Consider the following 22,835-nt stretch of genomic DNA (forward strand, 5'->3'; position numbering starts at 1 on the left):
CAAAGTCTTAGCTGAGGTTGTGTTATATTTTCACTTCCAAAAAAATGTTACTTGCTCATTAACTGCTTCTTTGAAGTCTTGCCTAATCTCCTGGCTCTGTGGAGTTGCCTTGTCCTTACCCAGTTCTAGTCTGTGCAATGGATACCTGGATGTATGGTTCGAGACAATTTAGGCACATTTGTTCATTACACTATTGTCTATCCGTTATTATCTGGGTTGTGAAAGCAATGGGTCAAGAAGAATGATAAAAATGTGAAAAACGATTGCAAACTTTATCCTTGCATAGCAACAGGACCAACATTTTCTTTGTTTTGGTTTTTTAAGATTTCGAGATTCGTTAGAATTTGACACCGTTATAGTCCATGCTATACAGACTGAGCACAAAATTTCCACATATCGGCTTTTGAAACTCTCAGGGAAGTACACCAAAGCCAAACGACTGAGTCAGACGGAAAGAAGAGCGAGCAAGTTTGATTGGAAAGAAAAAGAAGTACCTCTCAAGAAAGATAACCAAAAAGATGCAGGTAACCTTAACAGAAGAATGGCTTGTTGATTCTTTTTTAATTTGGATTTCGACTTTGCTTCTGTATTTGGGAAACAATTCTTGGTTGTGTCCAAAAAATCTCCCTTCCATGCTGGTTGTTCAAAACAGCTGGAAGCAAGAGGTCAGGAGTGGCTAAAGACATGGTATGACTGGAAATGGGTAACTCAGTTCCTCTAACAATTTTCAGTTCCAATTTCTCTTGCATGATCATTCCTTTCTACACTATCCTGTTTCCCTGTGTAAACTCCTAGAGAAAGTCTACTTTTGCCAGATCATAGAAATAGGCTTGGGACCTAAGATGTTTGCTTAAGTAATCAGTCTTTCATCTCCTAATTGAGTCAGTTAGCAAACATTTATTTTTAAATTTTATTATTTATTTTTAATGTTCTTTTCTTTTTAAACTTTGAGTTCCAAATTCTGTCTTTCCCTTCCACCTCCCTCTCCCACTCACTGGGAAGACATGCAAAATGATATTAATTATACTTGTGAAATCATGCAAAACATTTCTATATTAGTCATATTTCCAAAAAAAACAAGAAAAATAAAGAAAGTGAGAAAATTATACTTCCATTTTCACTCACAGTTCATCAGTTCTCTTGCTGGAGGTGGACAGCATTTTTTCATCATGAATCCTTCGGAATTAGCTTTGATCATTGTACTGATAAGACTGGCCAAGTCTTTCACAGTTGATCATCATTTCACCATTACTGTTACTGTGCACAATGATCTCCCAGCTCTTCTCAGACCATATAGGTCTTCAACAAACATTTATTAAGCAATTACTATATGTCAGGCATTGTGCTAAGCTCTGAGAATGCAAGGAAAGGTAAAAATGCCATCCCTGCCCTTAAGGAGCTCCCATTCTAAGGGGGTGTAAATAATTACGCATATAAGAAATGTACAGTGTAAATGGAGAGTGATCTCAGAAGGAAGACACTGTTCAGGGGAATGAGAAGGGAGAAAGGGACTGAGATGGGGAAAGACCTGCAGCTTTTGAAGGAAGTCAGGGAAGCAAGGAGTGGGAGAGAGAAGAGGGGAGAGAGCATTTCAGGCATGGTGATAGGGAGACGGGGAACGTTATGTTGTTTATGAGAAACAACAGAGATACGGTGTTGCTAAATTGTAGAGTATGTGAACAGGAGTAAAGGTAAGAAGACTGTAAATAAACAGATTTTGAAGGTCTATAAACAGCAAAAAGAGTGGATAGAATGTCAGGCCAGGAATCACAGCTTCAGATACTTACTAGTTCTGTAACCCTGGATAAGTCACTTAATCCCATTTTCCTCAGTTTCCTCATCTGTAAAATAAGCTGAAGGAGATGGCAAACCTCCAGTATCTCTGGCAAGAAAACCCCAAATGGGGTCACAAAGAGTAGGACACCCCCGAAAATGAAACACCAGAAAAAAAGACTTTTATATTTTATCTTGGAGGTAATTGGGAGCCCCTGAAATTTATTAGGTAGCAGGATAAGACCTGTACTTTCAGAAAATTGGCCATAATCTCAATGTTTCCACCTGCTCCCAAGGATTTCTTCCTTAAACAATGAAGGTAAAGCTATCTGGGTCACAGTGATGAGAACTTTTTTTACCCTCCATTCCCAATCACTTACTTCCTATGACAATGCACTAGATGGATGAGACACAAATATTAAGCAAGCTGGAAACGTAGAATCATGGAAATGTTCAAATGACATTACCAAGCACTGATTGTCGTCCTCTGCAGCCAGTTTCCCTGAAAACAGATGACTGGTGCTGATGAGGGTTGGAAAGGTACAGGAACCCCGAGACTGGAGTTCCCTGGGTGGGCCATCCTGAAAGAATTCACAGATGCAAGAATTCTTCAAGTTAAGGTGGTTTCATCAGACAAGAGTTCTTAGGGAAACTGCAGCCTTAGAGAGGGTACGGTTAAAGTTTATACAGGATATCCTGTAGTAAAACATGTGCCAAATATGCTACCTAAGGGATTCAGAGCAGGATTAGAGAGTGGTTAGTGCTTCAAAAGACAGGTACTTTTAGTATCTACTGTGTAGGTATTTTACCCAGAGTTCATCAGGAAATAACCCAAGTGGGGAATACATGGAGATGTGGTTTTAGGCCTGAAATGTCACTAAGTCAACTAAGAGTCAGGGTTGACTGAGATATACCCAGGCTGCTCCCATCAATGTCTTGTTAGACAAGATAAATGTAAGGGAATATACACACATCTAAGTCTAGGATACATATGATTGATCAGCGAGTAGTGAATATGTTTATGTGTGTTTGTCCCTCATTGCTGAAGAAGACCATGCCATCAGAGAAATGGTGACATGGCTTGCACTTGACTTTGTTTTGAGTGAGGGAGGGCTGTGCAGGTCACCAGCCTCACTTCTCCTCCAGAGCCATCTGAATTCAGTGACCAGATATTCATCAGAATGACTGGAGATGACCCAGGATGAGGCAACTGAGGTTAAGTGACTTGCCCAAGGTCACGCAGCTAGAGTGTCAAGTGTCCGAGGTGAAATTTGAACTCAGATCCTCCTGACTCCTGCACTGGTACTCAATCCACTGCACCACCTAGCTGCCCCAAATATGTTTATGACCCAATACACAACCAGTCCAGCCAGTGCACAGCTTGTTCAAACTAATAAATTCTATATGTGCAGCTGGCTACTATAACTGGAAGAGAGATAAAGGTTTTGCTAGGGCAGACTTTTCCTTGGGCTGGAGAGAAACTGCCTTGGATAGTGTTTTGAGGTTAGGGAGAAATAGGATTTTTAGAAAGCAATGTGATTTTAGGATTGGGGTTCAAGCACAGGCACCCCAGCACCCCATCAGTGCCTGCCACTTTATTAAGACAAATTATAATCAGCCTCCTTCAGCTAACAATTAGAGTGATCCATCATTAACTGTGAAATGAATGTTGGATTTATTTCCCCCCACCTTGGCTAATAAGAAAATAATAATGTATGTTTTATAGGATAATAAATTTTGAGTTTGAAGCATCTCAAAGGTCATCACTGCTCCATATAAGGTTGAGAAAACTGAGACATATCAAGGTTCAATGACTTACCCTGTGTCACACAGTTAGTAAATATCTGAGGTGAACTGAAACCCAGATCTTCTTGCTTCCACGGCCAGTGCCCTAGCCACTGCACCATGTTGCCTTTCTTCCAAGCCCTCAAAAGAGAGAATTTCCCTCCACTTTCCTACCAGATTCTCTGAGGGTGGCAGAACTCATTGTGACATTTGGTTTAAGGAGGAAAATGGAAAGATGATAACAAACAGAAGAGATTAATACACTACTCCATCAATGGGTGGGGCATTAATCTCCTCACATAAGGAGAGAGTCTTCCTACCAATAGACTTTGGGAGTAGGTCTACAAAAGAAAAATGGAAGACATCTGATTATCATAACAAACTAATTTTACCACCAAGGTCAGAACCAACACACTTGGACCTTTACACTACAGTTTGAAATGCACTCGTAGGGGATAACATATATGGGGAAAGTAGCTAGATTTAACCAAGTGTATATAAAGGACATACGTGCTGGAGGCAACACAGATGTAAGAGTGTTGAGGCCCTGTAACACAAAGTATATGCAGGAGGAAAGATACAAAAAACATGGAAAAAAGTCTCAGACCTTACTAATGTCATAAAAAGTTACCTGAGAGAACACCAATAACTACAGATCTCCATGCCTACCTTCCTAATTATGCAAAATCTTTATGTCATCTATATATGAATTGAGGACATCCTCAATAAGAGTATTAGTAGGAAACAAGCAGACTTTCTTAAGTAATTCAATAATGGACCACATTGTTATCATTTCATAATTGACTGAAAGATTTAGGAAATGCAAGATTCTACTGCGTTTATTATTGATTATGAAAAGGCATTTGATTCTGTAAACCAGTAAGCCACCTCAGAAACTTGCTTTTCCAGCATTCTCCTGATCATACATTAGAATCATTCAAAATTAATTGAAGGGTATAACAGAAACTACTCTGTCCATAGACCCTCTGATCAGAACATCAATCTAAGTATAAGGCGGAGACATGTAGCCTCACCAGAAATGTTTATCATCAGGATGGAAGCAGTTTAGTACAGAGGCCAAGGTGAGAAGGAACTCTGTATAGATGGTTAGGATCTCCAAGTATTCCTGTTTGCAGGTGGAGTTATGTTATTATGTCTAGTCCCAAGACATCAAAGGGACTCCTGAAAGAGATCCATGAGCATCACCCCCCACCATGAACACAGGAAAGACCAAGTGAATGAGGAATGTCTATTGTTGGGATCATGATTTGCAGTTGGATGGACAACTTTTAGAACTTTTTTATCAGTATACATATCTGGGACAGCCAGTTCAGAGGGACCTTGAGCAGGAAGGAGAGAACTCAGAGTTGAACAGGATGAAGACAGGAGGCTGTATCACTTTCAAGAAATTATAAAATTCCATTAACAACCCTTGGGCTTTTCCCCAAAACAAAGGTCTATCTTTTTAATACTAATACTCTACCAAAGTTTTTATATAACTGAGAAACATGGAACACGAGTCTCTGAAGAAATGATGATGAAGATCATACAGAAGGTAATAGAGAGGCTCATGGCAGGTGTAAGACAGTCCTTCCTTTCCCCACTCCTTGTTCCCCTCTGGTTAAAGACATAAAAATCTACTTCCTCAAAGTGTACCCCAAACTTGACCAACTCCTGCTGAGATTCTTTCTTTGAGATATGTATATGCATACATATATGTGGGTGTGTGTGTAGTTTCAGTTGTGTTTGAGTCTTTGTAGCCCTATTTGAGGTTTTCTTGGCAAAGATACTAGAGTAGTTTCCCATTTCCTTCTCCAGATCATTTTACAGATGAGGAAATTGAGGCAGACAGGCTTGAGTGACTTGCTCAGGGTCACATAGGGTCTGGGTGTCTAAGTATCTGAGGCCAGATTTGAACTCAGAAAGATGAGTCTGGTACTCTTTCCACTCATCCACCCAGCATTGATATAGATATAGTTATAGATATATAGAAAGAGATGGGACTAATTCTTCCAGTCCATCCCCAAACATTTCCTATGTGTCATGTTTGATTTTATCATATGACTTGAAGCACTTTCCTCCTTCCAGTTTAAGACCTTGTTGACCCCTATATTGCTACTTTGATTGACTGGGTCTGCAACTCTATCAAAGAAATAGTCTTACTTCTTTGGGGGCATAGAGCATCTTATTGATTACATTAATTGGGATTATGGGGTATAAGACACCTGTCTCATAATATCCTCCAGGATTTTAATGGGCCACCAAGTGGTACAATGTATAGGGTCTGGAATCAGTCAATAACACCTTCAAGTTCAAATCAACCTTAGACATTTTCTAGCTGTGTGACCCTGGGCCAGTAACTTACCCCTGTCTGCCTCAGTTTCCTCATCTGTAAAATGATTTGGAGAAGGAAATGCCAAACTACTCTAGTATCTTTGCCAAGAAAACCCCAAGTGGGGTCATAAAGAGTCAGACACAACTAAAATGAATGAACAACAACTTTAATGAATGTGTTAGTATTAGAACATTTGTAGTTAAAATGCTTGGTAACTTTATTTTGTTCTGCATTAAAAAGGTTTTTTAAATGTTTTGAACAGTTCCAGTCACTACTGTAACAGATGAGATCTTTATGGAAAAAGAAAAGAAAGGTCGACCCAGGACCCTAAGTGATCTCATGGTGGGAAATCAAATTGAAAAAATGAAGAAAATTATGATAAAAGCTGAAAAAGCCCAAAATAAGATCTTGCAGCGGAGAAAAGAATGGGAGGAACTGTGAGTCTTATTTCAGAAGCTCTACAATGCCATAAAAGGATGTTATGGAAGAAATTCCCTACTTTCTATTGTTAACCTTGTGAACTGTTAAATGGAAGAAACCCCAGGCCCAAAAAGGGGGACCTGGAATGGACCAGAGTCCAGTCACAGTTTATACAGATTACAAATGCCTTTATTTCCTGAGAAGGAAAAGTTTTCGAGCTGGAATACTGTCAGTGTAATGACATGTTCATAGCCCAGTGGGAAAGAGTGAGATATTTATACAACTTTTGAACAAAGAAAGGAGAAAAGGTGGGAATTAGGGTAGATGCTAGGAGGTAAGTCCCAGGAAACGAGGGAAATGAGGAATCCCAGGTGTCAGAGGTAAGGCCCTTTGATGCACAGATCAGAAGGCATTTTTGGTGATAAGCAGTCCCTAGTTCAAGGCTTGATTAGGAGATGTCTCCAAAAACAAGATATTCCAAGAGCCCAACTGACTGGGTCCCCATTCAGGCAGTTTGGACCACTCCCAGGTTGTGTTTATCCTTTGTTTTCCAAGAGGACCATGATGTCAGAGAAATGATGACATGACTTGCAGCTGACTTTGATTTGAAGGAGGAAGGGCTATACAAGGTCACCAACCTCATTTTCTTCTCCAGTCATCTGCATCCAGTACCAGATATTCATCAGGATGACTGAAGATGGCCTGGGATGCAATGGGAGACCCTGGTCCTTTTAGACTAAGGCCTTTTTGGGCTCCCACTTAGAGTGAGGCCATTCAGTGAATAGACCTCTTTAAGAAATCCATCAAAGGATGGCCCCTTTAATTAGAAAAAAAAAAAAATCAAATTGGGTGGGGAAGACCCTCAGGGCTGTTGGTCAAAAGAGAAACAGCTACTCTTGACATTCATATTGTTGCGTTCGTCCTTCATTGCCGAAGAACACCATGCCATCAGGGAAATGATGACATGACTTGCACCTGACTTTGTTTTGAGTGAGGGAAGGCTATACACGGTCACCAACCTCATTTTCTCCTCCAGTCATCTGAGTCCAGTACCAGATATTTATCAGGATGACTGAAGATGGCCCAGGATGCAATGGGAGACCTTGGCCCTTTTAGGCCTATTGGGAAGGGAAGGGAAGGGAAGGCAAGAGAAAGATCTAGCCAGTAAATCCCAAGCTGACTGGGCATCCTCTGGCCATCCAATTTTATACATGTGGAGAAAAGATGGAAAAAGAACTACTGGGTTCTTGGAAAGGACAATGTTACTGAGCAAACGATACTCGGATCTGTGTCCCCTCCAACAATTCAACTTTTGTTCCTCTAAATCAGGGGTCAGAAAACAACTGTGTTTGTTTGTAGCGCCTTGAGCTAAGAGTGGTTTTTACATTTTAAAATAAAGTTTTGTTGTTTTTAAAAATATAGAAACTTTTTTAGCTGGGGACTTATAAGAACAGGCATTGGGCGAATGGTCCTCCTTAGGTGCATTACAGACTCTTAAGTTTTTCCTGGGGAAGAGTTGTGTTACCACAGTCGCACTGTGTACACTGTTGTATTGGCAACAATGTGGCGAACCCAGTCAGCTTTACATTGCAGTGTGCTACACTGGGCCTGCTTGTCACATGCTGTGCATACCAGTAAGGCTCTTTTGTGCTGCTCCACTGGCTGCTGTGATGCCCCTTGTTCTGTCCAGCTCAGCACCTCTTCTCTTCCAGAGAAGGACACCTGCTACTACTAGAGCCCAAGCTCTTTGGCTCTGTGGCAGATTGTTGCTGTAGGCCTGAGTGCTAAGCCCTTGCCACTGCTGAGGGACAATTGCCTCCGCATTGACTATCTCCCTATGCAGAGGGCTGCTACAGGTCTGTATTGCCACTGCCTTCTTTTGCTCCCCAGGGGCACTGTGGGTGCTGCTGCTGTCACCACCACCACCACCACCACCACCTCCGCTGCCATGCTGAAAGCTGCAAGCCAGGGGCTTGGCTTCCCCTGACTGGGCCACCTCAGTTGATGAGATCGGGACCCTATAAAGTATTTTGACTAGTCATGCCAGGCCCAGGGGGTTGGGTAGTGCTGCTGTCTCCTTTCCAGACCCTGGTCATTCTCTCCAACTCAGTGAAACCCCACCCCACTTCTAGTTTGGAAAGTCTTGACATTCAGTCTAAGCCAAGAGGGCCCAAAATATAACCATTAAGTGGAACTTGGGCAGGAACCTATTATGGTCCAGTCTTTGAGCTTGAAAGTGAAATGAGTGGAAAGGAAGGAAGGAAGGAAGGAAGGAAGGAAGGAAGGAAGGAAGGAAGGAAGGAAGGAAGGAAGGAAGGAAGGAAGGAAGGAAGGAAGGAAGAAGGGAGGGAGGGAGGAAGGAAGGAAGGAAGGGAAAGACAGAAAGGCAGGAATCTAGCCAGTAAACCCCAAGTTAACTGGGAAGCTTCCAGCCGTCAAAATTTACTTTCCTTTGGAGAGGAGGGAAGGGAGGGGACAAGATGAGTTACTCAACTGGCTGGGGCCCCATTCAGGCAGCTTGGACTAGTCACAGGTTGTATTTTCCTTCGTTTTCCAAGAGGAAACATTCATTCATTCACCTATCAGATAGAGAGGTGATTCATGAGACAGAGTTAACCCCCCTAGGCATGTCTCTGGAGCTCTGTTCTTTACAAGAACAGGTGGGGAGAAGACGATAGCCACAGGGCAGGTGGAAAGATGTCCAGCATGTTGCCTGTCACAAATACTTGTTGATTTGATTGATAGCCATCTGATCTCGGCTTGAAGGACTGCTTACATCCTGACTCAGCTCTTTCCACTTTTGGAAAGTTCTAATTGTTAATTGTTTGTCTTTTTTTTTCTTACATAGAGCTGAAATTTGTCTTTCTGTAACTAGCACATATTTCTCCTAGCGATCCCCTTTTGGCACCAAGCAGAGCAAACTGAATCACTCTTCCATTCATTTTAAATAGACAGCTACAATGGACATCCCCAGTCTTTGCTTCTCCATGCTAAACATCCACTGTTCCTTCAGGCAGTTCCCATGGTATAGTCTTACAGTTTTCTCACTATCCTGATTGCGTTTTACTGGATGTGATCCAGTGGACTAATTACTCCCCAAAACATGATACCTAGAACTGAATACGATACTCCAGAGGTAGCCTGAGAAGGGCAGAGCAGGGGTACTAGCACTTCCTAAAAAGTTGGTTAAAGTCCCACTATGATTCAAATTGGGAAGATTTAAAAAAAGCCCTACCACAATACTTGTTAATAAAAGCAATTATTTGGATCGTATAGACAACAATAATTACATGACCTAGACCTGAGTTTTTGTTGAGTTTTTAACTTGAATTCTTGTGCCTTTTATTTCCATGAAATTAGGCAAAAGAGGGACCTATATGTGTGATAGTAACTTACAACAATAACAGTAAGTCAATAAATTTTTATAAAGTGCTTACTATTTTCCAGGCACTACAAAACCATAAAAAAGCTTAGGGCAACTAGGTGGCATTTTGGGTAGACTGCTGGGCCTAGAGTCTGAAGGACCTGAGTTCAAATCCAGCCATAGACATTTCCTCTATAGCTCTACAATCCTGGGCAAGTCACTTAACCCCTGCCTGCCTCAGTTTCCTCAACTGTAAAATAGGCATCCTAATATCAACCTACCTCCCAGGATTATGAAAATCAATGAGATGATGTCTGTAAAGCAGTTGGCATAGTTCCTGATACGTAGGTGCTTAATAAATGTTTATTTCATAAATGTTTATTCACTTTATTTAGTTATACACACATACACAAATGTAAATGGGAGGTAATCTCAGTGGAAAGGTATGAAGATCAGAATTTAAGCCCAGGTCTTCTCATTCCAAGTCCAGTGCTCTTTACACTGGCTCACGTTTAGTTTATTTTTGTTATTCCTATTTTTCCTTTCCAATAGATACAAAAGTAAACCTGAGGATGACTATGAGGATCCCAAAGATGTATTGGCCATTAAAGAGGCCCAGAATAACATGGGTGACTTCAACCTCAAGACTGCCCCAGACTACAAGATCCCTGAACATATGCGTATAAATGCTGCCAAGAAGGAGGAAGAAATTGGGATTCTAGAAACAATGGTACAGAAAAACAAATCTGAGGGTTTTGAGTAAGAAACCTTTGGTTCTAGAAGTTGATTCCAGTTAGCTATGACATGAAGTATAAAAGGGAACGCAGGAATAGTAACTCCTGTTGATTTTAAGACTCACAGAGTACTTTCCTCACCATCCCTGTGAGATAGGAAATGTAAGTATCATTCTCCTCATTTTACAGATAAAGTAAACTGAAACTCAGAAGAGGTAAAGAGACCGATTTGTCCAGGGTCACATAGCTAGAAAATGCTAAAGACTAAACTCAAGTCCACCCAGTATAGAAGATATAGTCAGAAAGCTTGGTTGAACCACACCTAGTTCATTTGGGAGAAATCTATAATGGAGGTGATAAAATATTTGAAAATGCAAAGGGATCAATTTTTAAGATACTTCAAGGAGTGGATCATAAGATCATAAGATTATAGATCGAAAGCTGGTAGGGGCCTCAGAAGCTATCTAGTCCAACAACCGGAACCCAGACAGATTAAGTTATTTGCCCAGGGTCACACAAGAACAAAGGGACACAGATGGAATTTGACTTCAAATATAGGATGTCCCAAAAGTTAAAATGCAGTTTAAAGCTATTTAAGCTGTGATGTACAGTGCTCTTTCCAGTGTACTATGAAATACCAAATTATTGGGAAAAAAATCATGGATGGCATCATTATCACCCCCCTCCAAAAAGGTGATCAAGTGTAAATCAGTAACTACGGACCCATATGTGTGCTTTACCAACTCTATAGGTTGTTGTTTGGTTGTTTAGTTGAGTAGTCATATCTAACTCTTCATGAGCCCATTTGGGATTTTCTTGGATGATATTGGAGTGGTTTGCCATTTCCTTCTCCAACTCATTTTACAGATAAGGTAACAGAGGCAAACATAGGTTAAATGACTTGCCCAAGGTCACACAGCTAGTAAGTGCCTGAGGCCAGATTTGAATTCAGGACCTCCTGATTCCAAGTGCAGCAGTCTATCCACCATGCCACAATGGTTCCTGCATGTATTAAGAGTCACCTCAGTAAAAACAGAAGAAAGAAACAGACAGGCTTTCTTTCACAAATGATTGCTTACAAAGAACCACACAATTAACTTAAAGATATAGAGAATTTAAGATCTCTTGCATTTACTGTGATGATTACCACCTCCCTTTCCTGCCAAATCATTTTTAAGTTAAAAGTTACCCTCCAGCATAGCTGGAGATGGGGTAGGGGTGAAGCTGGGAAGCTTTACAACATAGGAATGGGATCTGATTAGGGGAGCATTATGAAATGAGGAAAGGTATGGTTGCATTGGAGATAAGCCCATAACTGGCTATCTTGGAGTTGATGGGATAGAGCCTATCTTCCCATATCTGCTTAATTAACCATCTACTCCTTTAAGGTCATTCTACTGCTCCAACTTTGGACACTTCCACTTTAGACTTCACATCCTCAGTACCCTAAGAGATTTGTCTGAGATTATCTGGGTAGTCTATTGTAGTCAAGACTAAAACCCAGTTCTCCTTATCTCCTACTTAGGAATCTACTTTCCTTTCTTCATAGCAATACAAAGGTATATTAAATTTTAAACAGGGAAGTGTCATGGTTATACTCACTTTTTAAGGGTATCAGTTTATATGCTACTTGGAGGATAGATTGGAGAAAGGATAGACCTGAAACAGGGAGATGAATTATGCAACTATTATAGTCTAGAGTAAGAGGCAGTGAGGGTCTGAAAGAGTAATGGCTATATGAATAAGGAGAAGACAAAAAGGAAAGAGGAGTTTTGAAGACAAAATTGGCATGACTTGGCAACTGACTGGAAATGGGGAGGGGGAAGAGAGAGTGAGAACTAGAGAATGACAATGAAGTTTTGAAAGGGATGACTAGAAGGATGGTGGTGCTTTCAAAACTAAAGAAGTTTGGACAGAGGGTGAATTCATGAGAAAAAAATAATGTATTTATTATGGACATTTTGAGAGTTTGAGATGCCTTTGGGACATCCAGTGATATGGAATTGGTACTCAGGAGAGAGACTAAGGCTGGATATATAGATCTGAGGATCCTCTGCATTGAGAAAATAAATGATATTCATAGGAGCTGATGAGGTCACTAAATGAGAGAGAAGAGAAGAGGGTCCTGGACAGAGCCTTTAGGTTCCTTCTCATTTAGGTGGTGTGATGTGTGATGGTACAAGAAAAGTTGAAAAACTGAAAAAGACAGGTGGTAAAATCAAGAGAGAGGAGAGAGAGAGAGAGAGAGAGAGAGAGAGAGAGAGAGAGAGAGAGAGAGAGAGAGAGAGAGAGGGAGGGAGGGAGGGAGGGAGGGAGGGAGAGGGAGAGGAGAGAGAGGAGAGGAGAGGAGAGGAGAGGAGAGGAGAGGAGAGAGGGGGAGAGGGGGAGAGAGAGATGTGATAATGAAAACTCACAGAGAAGGGATGATCTAGGAGGACAATGGTCAACAGTGTCAAATGCTGCAGAGGATCAGAAGTGTGAGGATTAAGAAAAGACTGGCAATTAAGAGGATCACTGATAACTCAGAGAGAGTGGGTTCACTTGAGAGATGAGGCCAGAAGTCAGATTGCAAAATGTTTGAGATGGAAGTAGGAGAAGTAGAAGTGGTGCTGATAAATATAGACATTTTTTTCTTAGTAATTTGACTGTGAAAGAAAGAAATGTAGAACCGTAACTTGAGAGGCTGTTGATTGTCAAAGGAGAGTTCTTTGAGGTTGGGGGATAAATGGGTTGCATGTTTGCAGGCAGCAGAGAAGCCATTAGATAGGGAGAGACTGAAGATTGTGGGGACTCTATGATTTGGGGACAATCTTCTGGAGAATATGTGAGGGTTTAGAATGAATGAGAAAAGCAAAAGAGGCTGGCTTTGGTGAGAAAGGCTACCTCTTCATTAGAGATTGCAGTAAAGGAGGAGAGAAGGGATAAAGACCCTGGGTGCTTCTATATTCTTCTCTTAAAACTGCACAGACACCAAGGGAATACATGCATGCATGCATACACACATATATGATACACACACACATATCTCTTGGAACAAGAAACACAGTAAAGAGGCAATCAGTAAGCAAGGCTGTGTGAGGACAAACAGGAGCTCATTGGGAAAAGGGGCAAAATCCATCTTTAAACTGGCTCTGTGGCCCTGGGCAAGGGACTTAACCTTTGTATATTTCACTTTCCTCATCTACCTCTGAAGGGTTGCTTTAGTAATCAAATTAGGGATTTGTAAAATACTTTGCAAACCTTAAAACACTATATAAAAAGTAACTATGATTATAATAATGGTATCTAAAGTAAATCTAGAAGAGAGAAAAAAAGTAAAATTATTAGGGAATAGGGCTGATCACTGAAATAATTAACATGATTTAGTCAAGCTAATCATATTACAAGAGGATGAAGACTGACCTTACCATAAATAGGCAGTGCTCCAATATGTGGCATTTTCTGTCGTTGTGTTTATACCTTTTCTTCTTGTTCCAGGCTCATGAAAAGAAATTTAATATGAACAAGTGCATCATTTCTCTTCGGGACCAGAAAATTGCTGTTATTGAAGAGATCCAGTGCCTGGTGCAAGAGCTGAAAACCATTCATGCCATTTTGCCTGAAGATAAACATCTTCCTATTCCTGAGGTGCCCCAATTACAGCCAGAGGAAGTGCCAGAAAAAAAATACCAGTATGATGAAGAAATTCTCTTGGAGTTTAAGCTAGAGCAGGAGAAGAAAATTGTAGAGGAAGAGAAGAAAGAACCAGAGGAAGGATTTCTGGGCTTTGGTACAGGGAAGATTAAAACCTCTCTCAAGGAAGGAGAGCTAATAAAGCAAGATTCGAAGATAGGAAAAATTCCTATGGTGGTTCTCCCAGAAGTTCCAAAGCCAGTGGAGTTTCCAAAGACGGAGCCAACTGAACTGGAAATAGAGATCATTAAGAGGGAAGAGATCAGGAATGTGTACATGCAGCAACATGTGATCGACAGGGTAAGGGCAGAGGGTAGTTATCCATGAAGAATCTTTCTTAACTAGGACTAGAATTGAGAAGGAAAATAACTAGAATGGTTTCCCTCTTTACATTTTCTCCTTTATCATTTTCTCCCCACGCTCAACCCTAATTACGCCACCTGCCTTGGACTTAGGTAACTAATGTCTTGCTCACTTCTCTACCTCATTATGGGAGAAGTGGAGATGCTATGGATTGCTTTCAGAATATCTAGCTTTCATCAGCTTGAAATACTGAGCTTGGATTTCTGATACTCTAAAAAACAAAGAAGGGGCAGCTCGGTGGTACAGTCAGTAAGAGTACTGGCTCTGGAGTCAGGAGGACCTTACTTTACACTGTTTTTCCCACTTGAGATAGAGCCAGTTTGATCGTTAATCAAAGGAAAAAATTCATTGATCAGATTCCTGGCCTAGTTTTCTTACACTTCCCTCCCTTTTAAGTTCTCTGAAATGTTCTTTTCTAGCTGGGTAACCTGGGCCCCAGAATTTCTTCAGGGACAGGAAAAGGACCATACAGTTGTTTGTCAACCAACTAAAGGCAAAGCAAGAAAAGAAAGTTGGGGCAGGGCCAGTAGAAGGGACACTCTAGACCAATTTTCAGGTTATCAGTACTCAAATACAATTAAATCTCTCCAAGGAACTTGACCACTATTATGTGCTCTCTCAAACATTTTCATGAGTAGATTATTTGGTGGGGACTGCAGTATTTGAAATGTGTTCTGAAGTCGCAAATATTTTCTCCCCTTGAGAAACCTCTGTCAACATTTTGAGTTGAGTTGACATTTTGAGTTCCATAATGACTCATTATTGCCAATCCAATTAAGTCCAATTAAGTCTTTCTTCTGCTTGGCTTTCAAGGTCTTTCAAACTGGGGTCACTTTATCCTATCTACATTCTACATAATTCTGGATTCACATGAACTCCTGTGTTCATGGTGGTGGCTATTGTATGATAAGTATAGCTTGGTTGGCTTAAGTCCTTATCTAAACTGTTGAGAACGTCTATGAGTAATTTAAATATGGTTTTCACCAAGCTAGCAGACCAGACAAAGAACATACATTTTAAAAGTAAATCATTTAATTAGTTCTAAAGCACTTGGCAAAGAGGTAGGGACAATACTTTACACACCTAATCCTGTCCACAAGCAAAGAATAGGGGAAACAATTGTCTTCAAGATTCATGCTACTGATGTAGAGAATGGCATAGCAAATGTCTCTTGCATGGCTGGAGCAAAATGGTGGAGGAGGGAAGAATCACCCATAGAGCATCTAAATCTACCCTGCTTACACATATCTGCCAATATCCACCATTTTTTTTTTTTTAATGGCAAGAAGTTCTGTGATTCAAGGTAAAGAACCCCGGGTTATCCTGTTTCTGCTCCTGATGACCCATTTGATACTGGACAAGTAACTTAAGTGCGTTCAGTCTCTGTTTCATCATATATAAATGTAGAATTTGAACTAGATGCCCTTTGAGTTCTAAATTTGTGTTCAGTAGTCAGCAGTCAAACTGTGCTGCAACTGCCCCCATCATAATCACTTATCAACATGGTCAAGCCTTCTTCTTTAAAGTCGTTATTTACCTCCTGATGTATGTACTTCATAAACACAGTCTCAGAGGATTGTTAAGTCTCAGGAATGCCTGTAAGGCCTGTTCTTGAGACCTCAAATCTCAAAGAAAATAAATTTTTTCCCCAGCCATGTTGCTATTACATTTTTCTGTTGGGGGTGGAAGCTCAATTCCATGTGGACAGTCTCGGGCGGGTAAAGGTGGGAACTTCTAAATCTTAGAGTTCTCATGAGGCCCCCCCAGAAAACAGCAGGGAATCAAAGAGTGAGACCGAGCTATCTCATGTATTTCCACCTCTTCCCGTGAGAAACGTGATGGGAGGAGCATCCCCGCCCTCGAGACTGTCCCGGATCTGGGCACACCTATTGTTATCTAACAGGCACGGTATTCAGGTGCAAACTACGTGGCCGGAGAGCTTAATTAGGGTCAGGAAAGCCTGAAGGCACTCTTAGCGTGGAGGGGCCCTGACAGGACAGAAGGCTCCGTTTTTCCTCTCTTCTCTCTCCCCTCCCCCTCTCTCCCCACTTACACTTCTACTTCCAATCTCTTACCATAAGATCTTTGCCTCCTTGGGAGATTTCTCTCTCCCTCCTAAGGAAGAGCTCCCCCTGCACATGTAACCAGGACCCTGAATAAAGCCTAACCCTTGTTCGACTCCGGAAAGTCTCTTCTCTCATATGTTTATCTGGTTTGGCCAACCGAAGACCTGGGACAGGTAAGGTAAGACTCGGGTAGCCCTCAGGCCTCTAGGCCTGGCATTTTTCCTCTCAAAAAATTTTATTTATAGTCCCTGCAAGTCACGCTAGATCTAAATAGATGCACAGCCATAGTTACATACAACAAAACATTCATTAATTTGCATGTAGCATAGTCAAGGAAAACTACATAGGTCACATGCAGATATATGGTTATAGCATACAAATTAGGACCAAATACATAGTTCACATGCAAAACCATCACATGGAGCATCACTTAGCAAATTACATACAGCAGACCAGCACAGAAGTCCCATGCAAATATATAATATCCCATGTGGTTTCATACAAAATGAAATTATATGTACTCCTTTAATGTACAATGTACAGAATCTTTGACCAATACCCTGAGAGCATCATGTTAGCCTATTCATGGTCATATAATTCTGGCCCTTTGATGATGATCTGCTGTCACTTCTGTACCCCAAGTCTCTGAACCTTTGATGAACAAGTTGGTATTCTTAGGCTCTCATAGCTTCAGTGATAACTTTAGGCAGTAGATGATCAAGCTTAATGCTGTCATGTCCTTTTTCCAGAAAGTCAGGTTCCCTAGGTGACCTGCTTTCCCTTGGGGGTCATTCTCAACTGAAATATTAGGCAAGAAAAGGCTCAGCCCCTTCTCCCACTATTCAGACAGAAGTTTCCCTCAGGCTAGCTCAGTCTTGGTAGGTTTCCCAAGTCCTCAAGAAGATACCAACCTACAATTTCCCTTTCTTTTTTTAATTTAAAGTTTTTAAAAATTAATCAATTTATTTTTAGTTTTCGGCATTCATTTCCACAAGATTTTGAGTTCCAAATTTTCTTCCCATCTCTTCCCTCCCCCTACCCCAACTAACCATGCATTCTGACTACCCTTTCCCCCAATCTGCCCTTCCTTCTATCACACCCTTCCCTTCCCTTATCCACGTCTCCTCTATTTTCTTGTAGGGCAAGATAAATTTCTATACCCCATTACCTGTATTTCTTATTTTCCAGTTGCATGTAAAAGCAATTTTTAATATTCGTTTTTAAAACTTTGAGTTACAGCTTCTCTCCCTTCCTCCCTCCCCACCCATCCCCACTGAGAAGACAAGCAATTCAATATAAGCTACACATGTGTAGTTATGCAAAAGACTTCCATAAGAGTTATGTTGTGAAGGACTAATTATATTTCCCTCCATCCTATTCTGCTCCCCCATTTATTCTATTCTCTCTTTTGACCTTGTCTCTCCCCAGAAGTGTTTACTTCTAATTACCCCCTCTTCCCATTTGCCCTCCCTTCTATTAACCCCCCACACCGCACTGGGTCAAGACTGAAGGAAAAGAAGGAAGACCAGGAGAGTGTTGATCAAGTGAGAAATTAGGGAACCATGGACAGACTGGAGTTTTAAGTGTTCATAAAGAACCAGTTTATGAAGACTGAATAAGGAAAAATTGGAGGATAGGAAACTGTGGTCAGAAAAAGTTTTTTCATAGTATTTTATTTTTCCAATTATAAGTAAAGGCAATTTTTAACATTCATTTTTACAAAATTTTGAGTTGCAAATTTTTCTCCCTTCCCTCCCTCTTCCTAAAGCAGCAAGCAATTTGATATATGTACAATCATGTAAAATATATTTCCATATTAGTTATGTTGTAAAAAAAGAAACATTAAAATTAAAAAAAAAACATGAAAAAAGGGAAATAGCATGCTTCAGTCTGCATTCAGAGTCCATCAGTTCTTTCTCTGCATATGGATAACATTTCCCATTGTGAGAACTTTTTAATTGTCTTGAATCATTATATTGTTCAGAAGAGCTTAGTCATTCATATTTGATCATCACACAATGTTGCTGTTACTGTGTACAATGTTCTCCTGGTTCTTCTCATATCGCTTTGCATCAGTTCATATAAGTCTTTTCAGGTTTTTCTGAAACCTGCCTGTTCACCATTTTTTATTGCACAATAGTATTCTATTACATCTATATACCAGAGCTTTTTTAGTCATTCCCCAATTGATGGGCATCTCCACAATTTCCATTTTTTTTGCCACCAAAAAAGAGCTGCTATAAATATTTTTGCACATGCATGGGTTGGTTATCCTTTGAGCATAGTTCCAAGTTGCTTTCCAGAATGGTTGGATCAGTTTACAACTCCACCAACAGTGTCTTAATTTCTCACATCCTCTCCAACATTTATCATTTTCCTTTTCTGTCATAATTAACCAATCAGATAGGTGTGAAGTGGTGTCTCAGAGTTGTTTTAATTTGCATTTCAAATAAAAAAATTTTCAGGGCTTTGGATCATGGAGGAGGAATATTTTAAGGTTATGGGCAGATAAAAGGGTATGGTTTGTAAGATTCTTATGAACCTTAAAGGAAGAAAGTTTGTTGAATGAAAGTGGCAGAGGGATTAGAAGTGACAGTAATAATTTAGGGTTATGTTTCTTCCTCTCCAGAATATGATTCTCTCCTCTCCTTATTCTTCTGCTCCATCCAATGCTTCAGGGGGCATGAAGTAAGAACCACTTAGTACTGGACAGGTAGATAAGATATGACAAGTTTCCTGAAGCATAAGAAGATAGAAAGAGTATGAAGCAAAGAGATCTAGGATAAAGGGGCATTTGTTAATAATAGATTGAAGATTCCAGAGGCCTTAATGGAATGGGAAAGCAGAAAATTATGTGGATCATGGAGGGGTAGTACTGAGAGTAATGGGGATAAGAGTATGAAAAGACAGGATGGAGAAAGGATTTTTACCTCAGCAGATGTTGACTCTGTAACAAGGGCTAAAGTAACTCTGGATAAGGGAAGGTGGAGTTGGAAATTTTTCTGCCATACAATGGGGAGCAGTGATTGAATTTGGAAAAAGTATAGTCCCTCACTGTCAGTTGACTTCCAGAGATCCTAGATTTCTTATAGATCTAAAATCCAGGTGGCTGAAAAAAAAAAGATAGCTATTAGATCCCTGGGGACTTGGTTAAACTCATGCCATACAACTATTCTGTATCCTAGTCCCAAGATACCAGGGGATGAGGCAAATTTATCAAATTTATGACTTATAAGTGGCATAGTCTTTTACCTCTTGATCTTTGAGTCCACAGTGCGTGTATGTATATATGTGTGTGTATACACACATGTACATATACACACATGTATGTGTACACATGTTATACTAATATATATTCTAATTCAGTGTTGTCTGGCAAACAATCTCTTTCCATTTGGTTGGTTAATCAGATGTTTGCTGGTTAAGCACCTTCTGGGCTTTTTTGGTCTTGTTGTGACTATAAGTTCACATTAGTTAAATGTCCTGATGAAATTACTATAGTTGGTATTGATGTTAGTTCTCTTGTCTATTTTTCCATTTTTCCTTTCTTGCATATGTCTTGATGAATTGACTCACAGATTTTTTACATAGTTTTAATTGTTTTGAATGAAATTTTATCACTTTCTTCTGGGTTTTTGTACATGGAAATGCTAATGATTTTGTCCATTTAGTTGGACAAAAAAAAGATGCTAATTTTTGGATACTGTTGTCTCAGTATCATGACTAATTCTCATAGGTTTTCTAAGTAAACCATTAGGTCATCTACAGAAAAGGATAGTATCATTTTTTCTATACTGATGCTTATTCCTTTAATTTCAAACTCTCATTTTGTGGCTATTATTAGCATTTCTAGAACTCTGTCAAATTGTCTGGGGGAAAGAGAGCATCTTTACTTTAACCCTGTATTTCCTTGAAAGACTTCTAATGTTTATCCATGTCAAGTGGTTTTAGATATATGCTTTATCATATTAAAAATAGCCTTTGTATGCATGGTACAATGGATAGTGCACAGAATCTGGAGCCAGAGGACCTGAGTTTGGATCCCAACTCTGCCACTTATTACCTGTGTAACAATAGAAAAGTCTTTTGACTTCTCTGATCTTCTATAAAATGATGTAGTTAGACTCAATGATTGCTAAGGTCCTTTCTAGTCCTAGATCTATAATCTTATGGTCCTATGATTTTTAGTATTTGTAGCATAAATGAATTCTGTATTTATAAAAAGTCTTCTCTGCATTTTTTGCTATAATCATGTAGTTTTCATTGATTGTTTTTCATTTGATTACTTTTGTTAATATTTTCCTGTTTACCCATCTTTATATCCCTAGTATAAATTCACTTGAGTTATAATGAATTGTTTTTAAAAAACCCAGTTATTGATGCACTCTTCTTGCTAGAATGTTTAGTATAATGAGATAACAATAAAGACTTTAGTAAAAAAAAAAAGGCATTAATTTTTATTCCAATCCAATTTATCAACTTTTAGAAAGAAGTTTGCCTTTTCTCTTTATTTTTCTTTTACCTTTCTATTTTTTTATTTTTTTTCCATTCCAGATCAGAGAACTCATTGTTACATTTGATGCAGAATTTCGTCTTCTGAGGCACCAGAAACTTAAATTAGATATTCAAATGAAGTTAGCTGACCTGCACCATGTAACATTATTTCAAGAAATGCTTCTCCTTAAGAACTTTGAAAAACAAGAGAACATACTTCAAGAACGTGTCAATTCATTGGACAGAGAGCAACAGGACATGAAAGTATGTGTACTTTATATTTTTTTATACTTTATGAAGGTATGTATACTTTACAGAATTTAATTTGTTAATATTATATTAAAAACCCTAATCAATTAAGGATATATAATCCAAATATTTTTATTCTCTTTCTTCTCCTGCCTTCCCCCTTCCTTCCTTCTCTTTTCCATCCATTCCTATTGGGGTTTTTTTTTCTTCCTGCCTTCCTCTGTGCTTCCTATCTGTACTTGTCATTCTCTTTAACTATGCTTTGGCCATTTTGGAGAGAGAACTATTCAAATCACAGATCAAATTCCTACCAAATACCCCAGCTGTATTGTGTAATATATCAGAAATACATGAATCTAAAAACAAAACCATGTAATTAAGATATGAAACAGTGTAAACAACAAGAAAGTGAATCAAGCAGTCAAAACATTCTCCATATCCCAACACAAGTCTCCTGAATCTCTGGGGGATTTATAATATAATTCCTTTATTCATTCTAATTCCCTGGCATTGCAGGTATGCGCAGCCATGAGGCTGTTTGCCTGGTGCACACTGCACCATTTGATTGGTGAATGCTTACTAGGTAAAGTGGCGTGTTTCTTGGAATCTTTCTTGGAAGTCCCTTGGGACAGTTTAGAGAGTGCCTAACAACTTCAGAGGAAAGGGAAGCAAAGTGATACAGTGGCTAAAGCAGGAGTCATGGATAAAATCCAGTTAGTTAAAATCTAGCCTCAGACACGGACCTACTGTGTGACCTTAGGTAAGTCATTTCACTCTGTTTGCCTCATTTTCCTCATCTGGAAATGAGTTGGAGAAGAAAATGCAAGCCATTACAATATCTCTGCCAAGAAGAGTCAGACATGACTGACAAACAACTGAACAACAATAACAGTTGTCCGTATTTGATTGCTAGTTTAGCGTATCTCATAGTCAAATGTCAGGAAACAAAAAAACCTCTTGACTTACTTATATTGAAGCTCTGAAAGACATTATTTTTCTTTTTTTTTCTTTTAAATGGAAGAGGAAATGATTAATAAGACATCACAAAATAAATAATTACATTGAATTTGAGGTCAATCAGCCTTATATGATCTTTGGATTTAGTTTTCTTATAAGCTTTTTTATTCCCCTAAAAACTTAATAAATGCTTTTTCATTGACATTCATATCAGCACATCATGTTTGACAAGAAAATTGGTGAGGCCTACTGTTTCTTGTGTTTGATAGTTTCCAGAAAGTACTAGACTAGAAGATTTCTTGGGGACATTCCCTAAACTGCTCCCTTCCTCATATGGAAGCATCCCCCTGAGTTCTTCAAATACCCCAGAGACTTTATTTCCTATAATTGCTGTCTCTCAATTTTCTTACCCTCCAATGTGCTGTTCTCTCTCTTCCCCTACAGTTGACCTAAATAGCTCACTTCCTGGCCCCATGTCTAGCACAACTGAGATCTAGTATCCCCACCAATCCTCAGAATTTCTCTAGGTCTCAGAGTCACCGGTACTGCTACCAGTTTACCCTCTTCATGCCGTGTCATCTACTGGGCACTTAACTAGGACATTTATTCTAAATCTACTCACA

The 22,835-nt window shown here is 39.7% G+C and overlaps 1 protein-coding gene across 1 annotated transcript in view; it reads left to right on the forward strand.

Annotated features, from left to right (window-relative positions):
• Positions 1-22,835, forward strand: part of CFAP44 (cilia and flagella associated protein 44) — a 138,871-nt gene that overhangs the window by 89,590 nt on the left and 26,446 nt on the right. Inside the window, exons 22-26 of the mRNA XM_072613986.1 lie at positions 325-524; positions 6,156-6,330; positions 10,230-10,407; positions 13,889-14,383; positions 21,067-21,270. Of these exons, the coding sequence (XP_072470087.1) occupies positions 325-524; positions 6,156-6,330; positions 10,230-10,407; positions 13,889-14,383; positions 21,067-21,270 (1,252 nt within the window). The remainder of the gene's footprint in view (positions 1-324; positions 525-6,155; positions 6,331-10,229; positions 10,408-13,888; positions 14,384-21,066; positions 21,271-22,835) is intronic.

This window comes from Notamacropus eugenii, chromosome 5 (assembly GCF_028372415.1).
Source record: "Notamacropus eugenii isolate mMacEug1 chromosome 5, mMacEug1.pri_v2, whole genome shotgun sequence".
NCBI lineage: Eukaryota > Metazoa > Chordata > Mammalia > Diprotodontia > Macropodidae > Notamacropus > Notamacropus eugenii.